This window comes from Callionymus lyra, chromosome 12, assembly GCF_982586985.1.
Source record: "Callionymus lyra chromosome 12, fCalLyr1.hap1.1, whole genome shotgun sequence".
Taxonomy (NCBI): domain Eukaryota; kingdom Metazoa; phylum Chordata; class Actinopteri; order Syngnathiformes; family Callionymidae; genus Callionymus; species Callionymus lyra.
In genome coordinates, this window is record NC_141829.1 from 25744872 (window position 1) to 25762965 (window position 18094).

General features: G+C 41.0%; 1 protein-coding gene across 1 annotated transcript in view; it reads right to left on the reverse strand.

The window, feature by feature from the left end:
• igsf3 (immunoglobulin superfamily, member 3) overlaps window positions 1–18094 on the reverse strand; it is an 85155-nt gene that overhangs the window by 8674 nt on the left and 58387 nt on the right. Inside the window, exons 5-6 of the mRNA XM_087804862.1 lie at window positions 13507–13914; window positions 9362–9781 (exon numbers count right to left, since the gene is read on the reverse strand). Coding sequence (XP_087660988.1) covers window positions 9362–9781; window positions 13507–13914 — 828 coding nt within the window. The remainder of the gene's footprint in view (window positions 1–9361; window positions 9782–13506; window positions 13915–18094) is intronic.

Sequence of the window (18094 nt, forward strand, 5' to 3'; positions counted from 1 at the left end):
CAACAAATGGAGGCCGACCGTCACAATTCTGGGCCCCAGAATGGAGTTGGCAACAAATGTAACTGCTGAATGGGGAGGAGAGCGTTTAGATTTATTCGACATTGGCATGCTTCAGTTTTACTTTGCTGAATTCCACTCAGTTTATCTAAAATAATCCTACTGGCTTAAGGGTCAATTGCACTCACTGCTTTTACAGACCCATCCTAATACTGACCTGCCTTATTTATAAAAAGTACTAAACCATGTGATGCTAGAACTTTCTGGTCCTGTCACAATATTTGAAAGTCATTCATTGATTTTTCAAATTTGTTTAAACATCCAAAAAAAACTAGGAAAAGTAGCTCACACATAATTTTCTCATCACAAATACAAACTTGCTCTTTTGTTTGAAAAAGCTTGGACGTCTGGCTTCATCCGTTGCCATTAGTATTTCACTCTTCTATCATCATTACTTTGTAGCCCACCAGGGACCCGACAGGAACTGACAATCTCTCTGTCCGGCGTTGTTACACAACCATGTTCACTCCTTGCAATCTCTATTCCAGGGGAATTGCCTCCGAGAGTCGGGAAGAAGAGCCGAGCTGGACTACATTGGTGCTGGTTGCAAATAAAAAATAAAAAATGATCTTTGGCTTTTCACCGAAATACATCTCAAGATAAACTGCATCAACACAAGTGCTCTTAAGTCCAATAACAGGGAACATAACTCATCGTTTTTTGATATGATTTTGAGGGTAACAAACACAGGGGAGGAGAAACTCTGCTCTGTGAGTCTCACATTAAAACTTCACTCAACTACAGAGACTTCAGCCAAGGAGAAACACACTAAAACCTCTATGTGATGCAAGTAGAGCAAGTTTCTGTGTATTGATGAGACAGTGGGTTCAATCACAGCGTAACAAGGCCATCCATCACCTGCGCTTATCGGCCGGAGTGCTGCGTAGCAGTAAGTGTACCAGCTCCAGATTCTTTAATGAGCCTCTGGGTGCAGGCAGAGGAAGACAAATCTGCAATGGTCGTACGAGATTGTTAATCTGTATTTGCAAGGGGAGCAAACAAACATGGCCTCAGTGCTTCACTCCATTTCTCATGAAAGATTCAGTCGGACCAATTTTAACAGCAGACATCGAAGTGAAATTTTACACGGCTGTCTGTCGCTGAATGCATTTTATTCACGAGCCTCATCTTCCTCCCTTATTTAAAGTCACCACTCTGCTTCAATGTTTTCATTACTGTGGGAAATGTCATGCTTTAAAACACACCACAGTGAAAAACCACATTCTTAAATGTTTCAAATGCAGACAGGAGCATAGCGGCATGGAAGTGGCTCAAATAGACTGAAGGAAGGCGATGAAGCGACATGAAACCTCGTTCTCAGGGTGCACTACAGCATTATGCTGAAGTAAGTAAGTAAGTAAGTAATTTTTATTTATATAGCGCTTTTCCAGACCAGGGTCACAAAGCGCTTAACCATCAAAACAATATTCAATAAAGTATATACTTTAAAGATCAAGATAAAACAGATAACACAACAGGAGTTCCAGAATATCAAGGAAAAGCCTGAACAAATAAAAACGTCTTAAGATGTTTCTTAAAGGAGTCAGTAGACTCCATCAAGCGCAAAGAGAGAGGAAGATCGTTCCAAAGCCTAGGAGCAACAGCCTGAAAAGATTTCTCTCCTCTGGTCCTGAACCGTGTGTGTGGAACCATAAGTAGATTCTGATCGACAGACCTCAGAGCCCGAGCTGGGGTGTAAGGCTGGATCAGATCAGTGATGTAAGGAGGAGTCTGACCATGAATAGCTCTGAAAGTAAGAACCAGAATTTTAAAGTTGATCCTGAAAGAAACTGGAAGCCAATTAACAATTCATCCATCCATTGGATTCATCTATTCACCTTTCTTATCAAGTTCTCATCTTTGCCTGCCTTTTTTTAATATTAACAACAGTCACCAACAGAAACCAAATCAAAATGTACTCATTGGGAGGTGAATCTTCTTAGTTTCCACTAAGAGTTCATTTCATTGCAAGAAGACCTGAAATCAACTCGAAGTGATCCAATTCTCAGTGAAAGAACATCTACTCACAAAAAAGTGTCTTTGGGTGTTAAAATATGATCATCTGAAGTGAGCTTAATACGTGAGGAATAATTTATGGGAATGGAGATCTGATGAGATGCATCGTCTCCCCGTGGTGCCTTTAACCCCACAAACTCCACATATTCTAGCGTAGCGGTTTTCTTTTTTGTGCCGTCATTACTGTGTACTCAAATCTGCGCAAATCCACACAACACAGCCGCTAATTGGCTCAGTGAAACTTCCTCAGCCCGTTCCCCATGTGCGGCCAATTTGTCTGGTTTAATAGCAACAGAAAAAGACGGCAGTTTGTCGGCTTGCCTTGAACAACATCGGGGGTTTGATAAGGAAGAACGATAGTAAAGTGCACCCCAAACGCAGCGCCAAGAAGCTTCACAGGCTCGCAGATGAAAACATCTTCCAGTCGAAAACACACGCACCCTTGTGAAAGATTTCAGAAAACTTCAAAGACGAGACAACGCGTCCAAGTTTTTAGGAGGAGGATACAGGCAGCTATGTAAATCAAAGGATGTTGTTCTCAATTCCTTCAGTGAGGCAGGAATTTAATCCTCCTTGCGGTTTAAAACCATTTTTCCGTGTGGAGTCAATCCAAAATCCAAACGTCATCTCCAAACGACTTCCCTCCTTTTCACCCAATTGGCGTCTTATTCTGCTGACTCACGCCGCTCTTGGTCACATGATGACTCGAGAATTCAGCAGCTTCACCTGTTGTCAGGAATATCGAGTTTTTTTTGTCTGACGCAACATCTCCTACAGATTTATTTCTAAAAGCAGGACACTGAGGAAATCATCCGACAGAAGAGAATCACTTCTTGTTGACCCTGATTTCTTTCACTTTTGAAAATGTGATTTGAACTATGTAGAAGGAATACTTCACTCCAGCATAACTGTTCAAACATTCATAAGCGCTCCTGCAGAGAAATCATTTTATTTGACAAGAACTATCTAAAAAAATAATCCAGTTGAAATCGGCTGAGTAAAAATGTATCCAAGAAGTGTCTTAAATCATTAGACATATTTATTTTTTTTAGAAAAATAGCAGATTGATTGATAGTGCTATTCAGTGAATTTCAAAAACGTAGTATCAGAGATAAAACAGTTAATCTGGTTTTGGTTTCATCAGACGCAGTTAAAAGTGTGTCATTATGTCATTATTAGATAATAAAATGATTGTATTAATGTTTTGGTTTTTTTTAACAAAAGACTTCTTGAACTCCTTTGATTAACAGCATTTTTTCTTGCAAGCAAACTGAATAATGTGACTATATTTATCAAATGTCATTATAAGTAATTTTCTAATTTCTTTCAATATAGTTAATTCTAGTGAATGTAATTATATTATTTCAATCATTTGGGTTTTTTTCATTTTCCTCAAGTACAAATGTGTCAGGAGTGTTTCACTTCTGAGGTTTTTGTGAGTTCATTTTAACTTCAACATTTGCCGCTACTTTTGCCTGCATGTGTTTGAAAAACTACTAAGTGAAAGGTCATTGCAGTTGGGGGGAGAAGTCAAAGAATATTAGAGTGAAGGTGGCCTGAGGGTCACTCCACCACACACAGATATTCAATGGCATCACCAGCGGCAGACGCTCATTGAGGGAGGGGGAGCTATGAAGAGAGGGAACTTCTGCTCCTGGAGGGGATTTTGAGGAGCAGCAGGCGGTCGCCTCAGCTTACTTATGGTCTTAATGTCGGTTGCCTTTCCCTTTAGCATTAGCGTAGCCCAGGGTTAATCTACAGCTCGGACCGTTAGCGTGCAGAGATGAGGAGGCTCAGAAACTCTCTGATCTGGAGCAGCAACAACGACTCACTATGGCCAGGACGTAAATAAATGCGAGCAAAAGAAAACTCACCGACTCTGATACATCACCAACTGTAACTGCAACAGTGATTAAAATTAAGATTGTGACAATGTGAAAAGAGGAAACTTTTTCTAGGTCAATGATGAAACTGCTTGAGAGGTACCCCAGACATTATTTAAAGAAACAATCTTTGTAACAGAACATGCCAGTGTGGTATGTTAAAGCGCAGCGCAATTGCAATTCAAGATTACCATATAAGAACTGAAACTTTTATTTAAAGAAGCATATTTTTAGAGTAAGGAACATCCTTTTGTTCCTGATAGGATGAACATTTGGTTAACAATGTTTGAATAAATTTGTTCACTCATGATTCTATGAGAGGCTTTCATGTTTTAAAAATATATAATGTTAAAAAATATTTACATAGAACATTTCAGAGACAGTTCTAACCAAATATTTTTTCATCAGACTATTTCAGGGTGAGTTCATGTGCAGAAAGAGAGTTGATGCTATAAACAACCGACTCTTATTTGATCCTATTTTATAAACATGCTTGTAAAGGATTTTAATCAAGGAAAATGAATAAACGTTAGGCATCAGTTCAAAGCGGACGTGGATCTGCTGTTGCTCATGTCTCATACCAGAATGATGTCACTTCATCTCTGTCTCAGAGTCAAGTAGAAAATTGGGACCTTCCTTCCACTTGTTCGGCACTAATGCCCTTTCCTTTTCTGAACCTGACAGTGATTTCTGGACTATGACGGGAAAGCCACAGTCACAAGGGCGAGCGTTGCATTCTGGGAGATGAATCAACCTGCTGGATTGCAGGATTAAGACAAAGCCAATGATTGTGTGTTTGAAAGGTGTTTGCTCATAAGCACAACATATTTGTGCTCATTAAAACACTGAGAAGAGTGGTCATTGAGTCGGGCAGGAGACAGCTGGTGTGTGTGTGTGTGTGTGTGTGTGTGTGTGTGTGTGTGTGTGTGTGTGTGTGTGTGTGTGTGTGTGTGTGTGTGTGTGTGTGTGTGTGTGTGTGTGTGTGTGTGTGTGTGTGTGTGTGTGTGTGTGTGTGTGTGTGTGTGTGTGTGTGTGTGTGTGTGTGTGTGTGTGTTTGTTGTGCGACACTGCTGAGCCTCCTCTCCTCCACCATTAGCCACTGATTTACATGGCGGCGGCATCACTGTAGCTTTGAGTTACGACTTCAATTACAGCAGCTGCTGCAGGACAGACACCGGTGTGCGCGCACACGTGCACACCCACCCACACACAGCCACGGCGGAGACACAACACAAAGATTCACATTGTGTCTGAAGATTGGTGGGACAAAAACGGGGCCCAAATTGGATTTGACAGAGAAGCGTGCCGGCGTAAGTGTCTGCGAGAATAAGAGCCCTTGGTTTTTTTGGGGGGTGGGGACGAAAAGGAAGACACTTGACCTTGAAATGTGGAGACTGACGTGATTCATTAAAGCCTTTCATGAAATTGTTTTTAGTTTCCGAGCAGCGTGGAAGGCTTCACATTCATCAGAAACACAGCACAACTCAAGAGAAGAAGGTTATTTGATCAGCAGCATCACACGCCAGGAAACTAATGAAGCTTCACAAAGACCTGAACAAACAACTATTCAATATTGAGATGATGAATCCCAAACTACCATTCATCCACACACACCACAGATTAACTTTGATATTGGATTGTGACTTGAGTAACTCAGTACATCAAATAATCAATTATTGACCCGCACGACTACAAACAGTATGTGAACACACACACACAAACTAGTCACACACAGAGAAAACAAAAACAAAAAGACAAACATGCACACACACTGAAATAGAAAAACACACACTCACAGACACAAACATACACACACACACAGAAAAAAAAAAACACACAGAGAAACACAGTTGAGGGAGATAGTGAAGACTCACAGCTCAACACAGAAATACAACAGAGAGAAAAAAATCTTGTTTGTGATCATGTGAGCAGAGGTAGCGAGCACAGCGTAGGTGAGGGAAGATGAAGAGCAGCTAAGTGGGACATCCCCCCTTACCTCCCCCCTCCATCCCTCCAACAGAGCCAATAACCAGACGGCCTTAATATCCCGCTCCTCCTGCCAGGACCACTGATATGATGAGAAAAATGTATCGAACTCCCTAAATTATCATTAATCTAAACTGCACTATCCATTGGGGGAGATTCGGCATAATTAGTTTTGTGCGCTTGTGCCGTGTGTGAGCATGTGTGTAGCAGCAGTTATGATATGAGATGATGCCGTGGAGGTTCCCCGATGATCCGCCATGCTGAACATGTGTTCACCATTATTGCATCTCAGGAAGACACGGAGAGAAAACTCAATCAAGAGGAATTTAATAACGCTACTGTAGCTGCTGGTTGTGTTGAGGGGAAGCTCTGCTGCGTGGGCAAATACTCAACTTAACCAAAGACAATCAGGCAGGAGCTCCTGGGGAAGGGTGAGGGGTGCGCTTAAAGTGTTCATATGGAACACGTTTGCATGACAGAGTTTCCTCCACAGAAACAAAGTTGCGTGCAGTAACAAGCTCTTCTGAAGTGACCTGTGGGACCACGCTGTAAATGCAATCTGGAACAGGAAGTGGGACAGGCGGGCAGCAGAACACCTCAAACGCTGACAAACAACGGCGGCCATATTCCATAAAACTCTCCTCTGCAGTTCTGGATTCACTCTTAGGTTCTGTTTTTTACATTTTGGTCTACTTCTACTATAGATAATTATAATATCTAATAGTAGTAATAAATAATGTAATCCTAGTTTAATGTGCAGCAAAAACTTGATCATCCTGATGCAGGTTGACCCACAAAATGTAGATGTGGATTTTCTTCATCCCTTAGCCGTTTCAAAATGTGTTTCCATGGTAACTGATTTTGTCTCTGCCAGAATTATTTCTGGGCTCTTTCGACTCGTTTGTTTATGGTTTGTATTTTAACTTAAAATATTTTTAAATAAATCAAATGAATCACCCAAAAATCTACTTTTGGTCTGTTTTTTGTTAGAATTGCTGCCATTCTGGTATGAGTGGAGATGCTCTTCACAAAGTCATCACAGGGGAGCATTCTGGTGGAGGAACACGCTTGCCTGCTAACTCATGCACTTGCCAACGTGTACCACATACAGGTACTTCATACATATTGAGCAGCTGCTGCTAGCGTGATTTAGAGTCCCTAAATTATGTATCTGGTCAGATGTTGTGTTGCTCACACCTCAGTACACACACTCCTCGCACTCAGCTGAGCTAAGTTTTGGAAAACTGATCAGGTTATGAAGACATCAATCATTGAAAGACAGGTAAGAAAGCTTCATTAAACAGCCTGTTCTAAAAGTATTTGTGAGTGTGTGTATTGGGGCCGAATAAAACCGAGAAGAAGGCGAAAGAGACTCAGCGATGAAAAGTCGATTTCCAAATAGGTCCTGAAGGGCCAGCAGACGCCGGGTGTTCTGCCTTAGTTGTGAAGGTCAAACTAATAGGTAGAAAAACGTTAAGCATCAGTTTTGTGTGGACACTGTGTGTTCGCATGGCGTCTTGTTTATTTAGTCGTTCTCTTTTTAAATCAATAGCAGCAGAAATGAGAGATTGTCGAAGACCATGTGACCACTTCTCTGACGCACACTCATCCTACACTGGCCGGTAGATCTGTTGTCGATAAAAACAATTCTCTCTTGAAAATATCTCCACCGCCCACGACTTTCCTCCAACAGACAAACTCCTCTGCAGACTATTTCCTTGCTCTGCATCTGCAGTTCTCCTCCTGCCTTGCTCTCATTCACACAACGTTCTGTCCTGCTTTTTTTTCATTTATAATACTTGATGTGTTCTTATAACAGAAAGATCAGAATAAAAAGAAATAGAAGTAGAAGAGGAACTTCCTGAGTTGAAACACTACCAACTTTAATAGAACAACATTTGTATTATTAACTTTATTTATTATTAAATAGAAAAGCAGATATTCCTTAAATGTATTATCTTTGGTTACAAATTTATCTGATGATTATGCATATAACATCTCTGTAATGGAGCCTCTATATAGACTTTACATGAATGAGTTGCTTTAAATGCAAACTGTTGCACTACAATATGGGAGCGGTGGATGTTACATGTCTGAAGCAGCAGGGTTGCCGCTTCAATGTGTTTCTAGCAACTAGGGATGCAAATTATTGATTCATTCATTTTCTTATCGATCGATTAATTGATAAGCGGCAATTTTGTATACATAACATAAAATGCTATATAACTTGATATTAGACTCATCTCTTATCTGCGACATTGAAAGCATTTATAGCAGCAGCATAAAAAATTCATTCCTGAACAGAAGAATACAATACTATAATAGCTGTGTTTTGCCAAGAATCTGGCGATACGATACGTGTCACGATACACTGTATGTGTGACGATACGATTGTTTTGCATCGTTTGCATCCCTACTAGCAACATTTATATCATTCAATTCTCAATTTGAACATTTCTTAAAAATACGGCAAATCGACCAATCAGAGCCTAGTTTGTATTTTCTATTGTTGCTGATGGTTTCTGACGACAAAAGTCAAGCCGCAGCTCAAGAGGTCAAGTCAATCTTGCCGTTTCATACTTTCATTCAGCTTTGATTTTTTAAAATGGGACTGGTAGAGAAATGTGATTAGGAAACCTTTCAAACCTTCCTGAATCCAGACACCAATATCTTATCATCTATTCCTGCTGAGATATACTTCTCTGGTGATGGCTACCAATAGACAGAAGAAAAAAAAGTGTTTTCAGCAGTAGAAGCAGCGTGAAAGTTTCATCAATGATTCATGCGAGTCAAGTTTTAACTTCAAATGGAATGCTTTTGTCATAATGAATGAAAACAAACTCGGATAAATGCACGACTGCAGTGACACAACCCAAGTTTTGATTTAATTATCTTTTAAAACACTTTATGAACAATTAATATTATTCATGTATTCACATTATAAACCCAAATCTAAATCTGTGTCATCAAGAGCGTCTTGTGTGTTTCAATAGAAAACTATGATTGCATGATGTGTATCGCTGTGGGTCTGTCCACTAACAAGGCTGTTTTTGTGTGTGTGGGTCAATAACGTGTACGTTGGCAGTTTCCTCTGAGAAAGATAGTTCAAGGGTAGATCACTCTCTCTGCATCGCACGCCCTCGCCAAGTGTCTTCTCTCTCTCTTTTCCACCTCTTCCACTTTGTTTGTCTTCCTGTGGGATATTTAGCGATCTCTCCTCTGGCCTCCATTAGCAGCCTCCACCCTGCCTCACACAGCAAAACGCTCAAACACACGGCAATTATAAGCTAAAGCGAAGACCATGAGCAATTAGAGCCGCAGACTTCCTCTCAGCTCCGGCGAGTCCTGCGTGTGCGTCTGTGTGATGTCGCTTCCAATTAGCAGCGGCTCTACCTGGCGAGCAGCCGAGCGTCTCTTACCTGGCTTCACGACGCTGATGCCCAGCAGGTTGGACGTGCGGTTGGCGACTCTGCTCCAGCTGTCGTCGTAGTTCTTCCTCCACAGCACGGCCGTGCACTGGTACTTCCCGGCCTCGCGCTGCCCGGCCCTCGTCACCGACAGACGGAAGTTGGTGTTGGAGTGCGAGCGGTCCACGGTGGTGCGGGTGCCCAGGCCCAGACGCTGCTCCCCCCACTGCAGCGTGCCCTCTCGGGTGAAGGTGACCAGGTCCCTGAACTCACCGTCCTCCACCAAGTCTGAGTCGGCGGGCATGAAGCGCCAGGTGACAGATGTGGGCACGCGTGGGTTGTGGCGGGGTTTGACCAGGCACAGAAGGTCAAAGGACTCTCCGAAAGTCACGGACGGCGTTCGCGACGAGGCGGAAACCACAAAGGAAGACTCTGGGTGGAGAAAGAAGACAAAACATCTGTGTTAGACACACTTAAGCTCTATAAACGTTTTGGAAAACTCACAGGGGAACACATTTATACAAGGACAAACAGACAAGACCGAGAGCCTCTGACCTTCGTTTTAACAGGTTTTATAAAATATTTCCTTCAAAGCTGCACAGGTTGAGAGTAGATCAAGAAAAAAGTGTTAGGCGTCAAGGGTGCCGAAACTATGAACCTAAATAGGACCTAATATGACTTAAACCGACACTTTGTTGGGAACATTTCATTATTGATTGAAGACAAATTTCGAATTTATGGAGTAATATTAGTAACAGGACTGTAATATCCTCAGAATGAGTCCATGAACTTTTCAGAGCAGCTGAGCCTTCTACTGCCTCAAGAGATTCAGTTCACCTGGGTCACAAAAGGGTCACAGGTCAAATATGTAGGTAACTTCTCCATATTGATCAATATCTACTTTTTATTCCTTCTTCTGAATATTCCAAAAAGGAAACTAAGCTTCAGTTTATCATTGAAGCATGTTTTATTAGGACAGTGTCTTCCTTTATGACGATGTTGAGTGTGTGTGAAAGCACTTACACAACCTTCTGCATACGGACGGCCTACTCTGACTACATGTCAGCGATGGAGAAATGATGGTGATGGAATAAAGAAAGCTCACAGAGAACCTTGTTGATAACTGATCTCTGGGTCACGCTACGAAAACCAAAGCCTTCATTTATTGACTCTTAAAACAAGTCAAAATGTTATCATTAAACAATGTTTTGATTACATAATACTTCTTTGTATACAAATTGTTTTTAAACATTTTTACAACATCACAAGCAACTTCTCTATATGTCTGTCAGGTTTCTTAGAATGCAGCCAGTTCTGTATTTCAGTTTTAAAAGGCAACTACAGTGAAATGTGTTTTAAATGAAGTCTTCCTTTCCAAAATGCACTAAATCCCTCATCATTGTGATGCAAGTTTTAAAGTTACTACTACATCTCTCAGGTTTTAAAGTCACTACTAGATCTCAGCAAACAAGAGGTTATGAGAGCGGAGTCCATTATGACTTAATAATGGGCTTCACTCCCCCTTGCAAGCCAGCTGTTATCATGCCCTGCTTTGTTTATACAAGAGTGCCTTGGAGATGTAGATTTCCCTGATTGATGACGTACGTTGACAAACATTGATGTTTGACCAATCACAGCAGAGAGCGTGTGGTGATGCTAAACAAGATTTAAACTCCAGAAAAAACAAAATGGTTTTAGTGGGCAGCGCTTAAGCACATTTTCTAATATAAATATTTCAATTGAAAGAGAGTTTTGTACAGCGGACACATACTGATGAGTACAATAGAGATCCAAGATGAATTAAAGAGACACAAAACGAACACATTTAAAGTGTGAACAAGCGCCTATAAGCCCAGAAAAACCTGCGTGAGAAATCTCCCTCTAATTGGACACTGTTTCCTTCAGACTTCTCTTTAATGTTCCTAACAGCAGGCCGAGTCTTCCCTGAGCCCCCCCACCACGGTCCATCCTTCCTCCCATCTTCCACCGACACCCGTCATCGCTGGTGTCCTTCAGGCAGTAATCAGCGACTTTCTGTCCAGACTTGGCTACAGCTTGAACAGCCGCCCGAGGTCATAATTCTACAACAGACAATAACTCTTCCCTTGCTCCATCCTTCAGCAGTCTTCTTCCCCTTCCTCCATTTCCTCTCACCCACTCCGACACCAGAGCCATCTGTTTGCGTCCCCCTCTGTGCAGAGATTGTGTTTTTAAGGCAGAGCTCATTGCCCATGAGCAACACTCGCCGGCCCACAACTACATCTGATCACTGATCACTAGGATGGGGGTGGTGAGTGCAGGGTTCTCCTGTGCATCTTTGTGATCACTGCATCAACAAAGGAGCCCCCCTGAGGAGATCACCTCCCCCTTCCATCTCCTGCAGCTTCTACTAAAAGGCAGAGTCCATTAGGAAGGAGGCTGTGAACTAAATTAGGATACAGTAATCATATATAGTATCCAGACCATTAGCTCTCTGAGGCCGGGACAGAACCTCATTTCATTGCATCGCCAGTAGGTTTTGGGTCATTGTATGTTGCTGAAAATGCGTGTGTAAAATATACTCAAAATGATCTCCATATATTAATTGAATGGTTTAAAATGTGTGAAATAAATGGGAAAAAAAGGAAATATGTTGAATCAAAGTTCTACAATTTCTCATAAGACGACGAGTGTGAGGGAATACTTTCTGATTTTGGTGAATATCGACTTCAATTAAATAATAATTTGAAACACTTGCATTTACTTGAATTATGAATCCATAGCCATACAAATGTGCCGGGTCTGAGCTTTTGTCGCATTTTGTAAGATAATCTATCATTTTAATATTAATGTATCTTAGAGTCCGACTGTGTAATATCAGTTTAAATGTAAGCAAAATGTTTTCTAACGTTATGGTACAAAGTGTAAAGAAGAATAACTAATAAAATAAACTTGATTAGTTAGAACTATTGATACATCAACAATAAGAAACGTTCACTCCTGGATTTCTATCCTTCACTTTAAGTGTCCACAGGTTTTCAGCTGCTATGGTAGGACTTAATACTGAAACTAAAATAATAGAATATTCATGGTAGTTTTGAGAACTGAGAGTGAGTCTAACTCACGACACCCACTGGACAATCTCTGCGTCACTCTTACACCCTCTCAGTAAACTCAGCTGTGTGCATTTTCTAAATTTATGATGCATGTTTATGATGAGTTGGATTAACTCTTGTTTTTGCTTTAATTAAAACCATCGTTGTTTTTAATCGAGCATTTGGGAGTTATTGTACTAAGAAGTTCCTCAGGCAATTGTGCAGGTGACACCGATCTGTGTTCGTTGTTCTATTGTACCTTCTGCTACAATGACAGATAAATAATGCAATATCCTGGTTTTATTGCTTCAGTTGGAGTAGAAAATTCTAGATAAACCTTTAAGGAGTTACACTCTTTTATAATTTAAAATTCAGCAATGCAAAATTGTGAATTAAATTAATCTATCCTTACTGTTACCTCTACTCTTTGCCATTGCCTATTTAGCTTCCGACCTAGCAGACCAGGTCAGCTGATGCTTCACTATAGACATCAATTCTTAAAAGTAAAAACTGTTCACGTCTAGACCACAATAAACAGGACTGTATACTTAATTTAATCTTCTTCACAAAAAAAGTTGCACAGAGTGAAACTGATATAGCAGTGATGTCAGACTGTAGATGAGATGTCAATTGAGCAGAAGACTCAAGATTTTCATCACCTCATCTTCCTCAAACTGATTCTTCCGTTGTTGCCTCAACTTAACAAATGGCCACTTAAAAGTGACATTTCTCCTCTGCAGCAGGGCTCTGCAGCTAATCCGCTGTGTGTTGTGTGTCTGCATGTGTGTTGCTGGTCGGCGCTCTGCTCCAGTGGTTTTCTGCACTTACGATGTTCTGACGGCGCAGAAGCACAGATTGAGAAACACGACTGCATTTTCATCCGCACGCTACTTTGTGTGTCTGTGTTGGGTGTCACCAAAGCATGGTAGTTGACGTGTGACAGCTGTTCTGAGGGTGTGTAACAATAGCTCGCTCCCTGCAGCGCTACATGAATAAAGAATGATGTGTTGTTCTCAGAGTTGTCCTCTGAGGAAAAAAAAAAAACGTTGTCCCCCTGGTTCCCTTCCACACACACAAACTTACCAACTGTCCTCACGGTGAGTGTCTTGGTTGCTGACTTCTCTCCGATCTTCTCCCAGTTTAGTTCTGGTTCTGTTCCGGTCTGCAGCCACTCTGTGACGACACAGCGGTACTGGCCTTCATCCCCAGGTAAGGAGTTGTACAAGGACAGTGTGAAGGTATCTGGCTTCGTCTTCTCGACGCGAATTTCGCCGTAGCTGGATCGATCCTTGTAGGTGGGACTGTGCCACACTGTACCGTCCCGGTCCAGGGTGGCCAACACCTGACCCGGTGCGGTCGTCTGCTTGTCCAACCACTGCCAGACAACTGAGAGAGGACCAGTGGTACTGTGTACCAGACACGTCAGCTGCATCACGTCGCCCTCTGCGACCTCGGAGGAGTTGCTGGACAGCAGGACGGTGATGTTGCTCTCTGTGACACACAAAACGAAGATGAAGGTCAAAGCTGGATGAAGAAAGTGAGACTTTTCCCATCTAGAACAGGAAGAAAGAAGCAATCAGATCCATTAAGTAGCGTTTTTTCCAGGGACATGACACAATACTGTTCTAGTGCTTTTGTCAGTCCATTTTGGAGGTTTGCTTTCAAACACCAGAGAATTTGTTTGAGCCTCAGAGCTTTTGAAAGTCACAGAAACCGAGACGAGAAAATCTGCTTTTCTTTAAAAAATGTACAAATAATTGATCCTTTTGATGCGAAACTGCACAAGTACTAAAATTCTGACAAAGGAAAGACTTATGTTTTGTTACAAGAACCTTCCTGTTCCTCATATGAACGTCAAGGTGCCACAACCCACTCCCTCAGCTATTTTACTTTATCAGTACTCGGCGTCTCTTGACAGCTTCAACCAAACTCCCTGATCAAGGCTGTCTGTACTGGATGTTCTCGGGCCTGACCAATGATCATTTCAACATGATTGTTCTACATTGGCAACTAAACCGGCAGCTTGTAATTGGTTGAAAAGAAGAAAAAGATTGATTAGACACTGAAGAAGAAGATGGAAAAATAGACATTCACGTCATGAACTACCATGGTCTTATATTAAATTAATTAATCATTTTATTAATTACAACGGGGGTAGGCAAAGTGTTTCACAAAGGGCCGCAAGTGGGTGCAGGTTTTTGTTTCAACCAATGGAGAGCACATCTTTTCACCACCAGATGTCTAAGGAGACTAATCAGACTGTGTATTACACTGGTTATTTTTATGAAGTTGTTAATGCTGTTATCTTTTCTTTATCATATTGAATCTTCAACTTTTGTCTTGTTAGCCAAATGCCACTAGAAGAACAACGACTTCACTTTAATTATTTGTCTAATTCTATTTAAATCTTTATGTTGACACAAAATTGAAGATTATTTTTCTACAGAGAATTGTTTATAAAGAATTGATACAACTCATATTCTGTATTGATTTCTGATTTGCCAATAGTGCTGTTTAGTTTTTATCCGACACTGGTGCCAAACCCGTGTCTGTGTTTTGTTGTGGTACAATTATGTTGGAGGTAAATTGTGTGCCTATGACAGAATACGTGAGGAGTTACCAAATACGTCTTGATCATCTGTATTTAAAATGAATGAATACTGTCGATAGAAATTTAAATTGAGGTAAAAATATTTGATATGCCATTTTGGTAGCCACTAGCCAGTATAAATCCCAAATGCCTTCTCCCGATCCTGATGGTAGCCTTGCAGTTACCATCCTACATCTGACACCACACACCCTGGAAAGCATAGATTACCGCAAGCGACCTCTTCTGCAACCTGCTTCAGAGGATTTGTCCGCTCAGTCTTTTCATCAACTTCTTCAAAGGAGCAGAAAAAAGGCTCACATCATAGAACAGGCTGCATTCCCTACAAAGAGCGGCATGAAAAGTCCTCGCAGCTCTGCGTCAAACAGCATCACTTCAGACGTCAACCCTCACCCCTCCTGCGTCTCGTTGACCAGAGGAGAAGAGTTCTGCCACCCTTCATGTCTCCCCTCGGGCTCTGCTCGGCTGCTTCCTCTCAGCACACTCCGCTTCCTAATAAGCAGGAGGCCGGGAATATAGCAACCATTCTATCTGATATAAATGAAGGAGGGCAGGAAAATTCATCCTGGAAGTCGTTTTTGACTATTGTCAACTCAAGGAGTTAAGAAACAGTTTGGGTTTCTTTTATCCTCCTTACTGTGATTGATGTGTGAGGAAACTTGGACCCCTTTAACTGCCGCCAAATCTGGAGTTTAACCTGCACCTCTGCAGGCAAACTCATTAGCTCAACCTTTTAAACCAATTTACCCGCTAGCTTGAGTGAACTACAGCGATTTCAACCATGTTAGTGGTGCAGTCGTTTTTACAGCGACACGGATCATGAACAAAACAATCATTCGACTTAATTTGATTTATTTGGAGAAGAACGAGAGCAGAAGCAAAAGCATTTTCTCACTAAAGCCCTTATTAATTTGTAGTTTCACATTTAAATTGTCAAAGTTTTAATAAGCAAAGAAAAGAGATTAGAATTTGAACGTGGCTGAAGCACTTGAACTCACCTAGAGAAGTTTGGAATCTCATTAAAAATTGTGAAAGGAAGATGAGAAAATGTGCTAATAAGAGGAGACAGAGGATGATAGATAACAGCGGGTGAGATTTGGACACAAGACACCTTTGAAGATTTTTGATTGATTATGCAAATGGTAACTTGAAATATTTGGTTAGACAAAGAACAGACACTTGTTTTAATAATTGGACTACACCTACACTTGCTTTCAAGCTCTCACAGATGTGTTGTAAAACTACACGTATTTGCAAAACTTTAATTTGTTAAATCAAAATAAACTTTTTGACTAAAACATTTAATGCCGTCGAGGCTTAATTCCTCAAGAGAGGGTTATATATTACTTCTTATTGGCCGTAAAGACAATGTGAATTTGAAAAAAAGCCTATGCAATTTACCAAGCTGTGTAAAGTCATAGATTTAAAAACTTGACTTTTGATAAGAACATCTATCATAACTTATTATGTTGTTATTCCATCACCATATTTTTAGATTAAACTTCTCCCAGTAAACTTTTTTGCTCTTTGTCTGTTGGCATACAAATTTTTACCCTGCGAAGAATCCGGTGACAAATTAGATCTTATCAACAGAGTAGGTCATTTTCTGGAAGTAAAAGACCTTCACAAAGAGCACTGAAAGTCACATTAACAGTGTTTAATTAGTCGTTTAGCAAAGACTTGAATAAGGCAGACTTCAGAACCTCACCTCAACAGCTTTAAAAGTTCCTCATTAACGAATATAAAAGAGGATGAAAAAGAAGAAAAGGTCCGGAGAATCAACAATCTTGAGCATTCACAGGACGCACTAGTGCAGTAGTGATTTGTGCTTACGGCACAGTTGGAATTGCTTCTACCAGATCTCACGAGTCGCAAAAAGTCGTACCTTTCACGTATTCAGCAGGGTACCCAACGAAGCGTGTGAAGGGTGCAGTGCCGACGTGGTCCTCCTTGTCACCTAGCCTGATAAACCTTCTGGTCTTTCAACTCTCACATCCACCTGCTCCTGCTGCTCATGACCTTTACCAACAGCTACAGCTCACTCCACTAATTGAAGCTGCCTGAACTGTGGCGATTACCAACAAACATACGAGGAGATTTAATAATCACTCCCCTTTCCATCTTCAGTAACCACCGCCATTATCTCCACTGAACCCCATTTACAGAACACTCAGGTCTTTGGTTGTGAAAACAGAGTTTCTGATTCAGCGATTCCCCAGAGAGGCTGCAGGCGTGTTGCTATTGTTTCTGGCTAATTTAGCAGGAAGCATGAAGAGGTCAGGGAGAGGTCGTGTGGGCTGCTGTAGAACCGACTCAACGAGGTGGTTATTATGCATCATTATGCTAGTTATGCACACCCGTTCTGTTCTTGCGGAGATGGACGAGGCTGATGTGCTAGTAACCTTCGGGAAATATTGGTCAACAATTGTATTTTGATCAAGTGTTAACAACGGCTCCACTCAGCAGCCATTTTTTCAGGTTCCTTTGGGAATATTCAGAAAATAATTAAATGAATTGTATCTGACAATCTACTGTCTTGCTTCATTAATTTTGTTTGTGTACACATTTCTGTTATATGGTGAACATTTTAATTGACATTTGAAAACTATATTATCATTAACTCGTTTGTGCTGCTGAACCATGACTACTTTAAAGGTCAACTAATGTCAAACTTAAACTCTCCTGACTCACTCACATGTTTCAAATATAGTTCTATCGCATCTGATTTCTTGGCGAACGAGAAGTTACGAGAGCGGAGCCTATCATGATGTAATATTGGTCTTGACCAGCTGTAATCACACCCCGCTTTGTTTGTACAAGGAGTGCTTGGAGGTTCCGGGAATGATGACAAACCTCATTATTTGGCCAATCACTGCAGAGAGGGTGATGTTGGTGTAAACGATATTAATCTCCAGATAAACAAGGCATTTTCAGTGCTTAAGCACATTTTCTAATGTATGTATATATATATATATATATATATATATATATATACCTTTATTAAAAGAGAGTTTTAAATATAAAGGTATATATATAAACAGACACATATTGATGTCTCTAGTT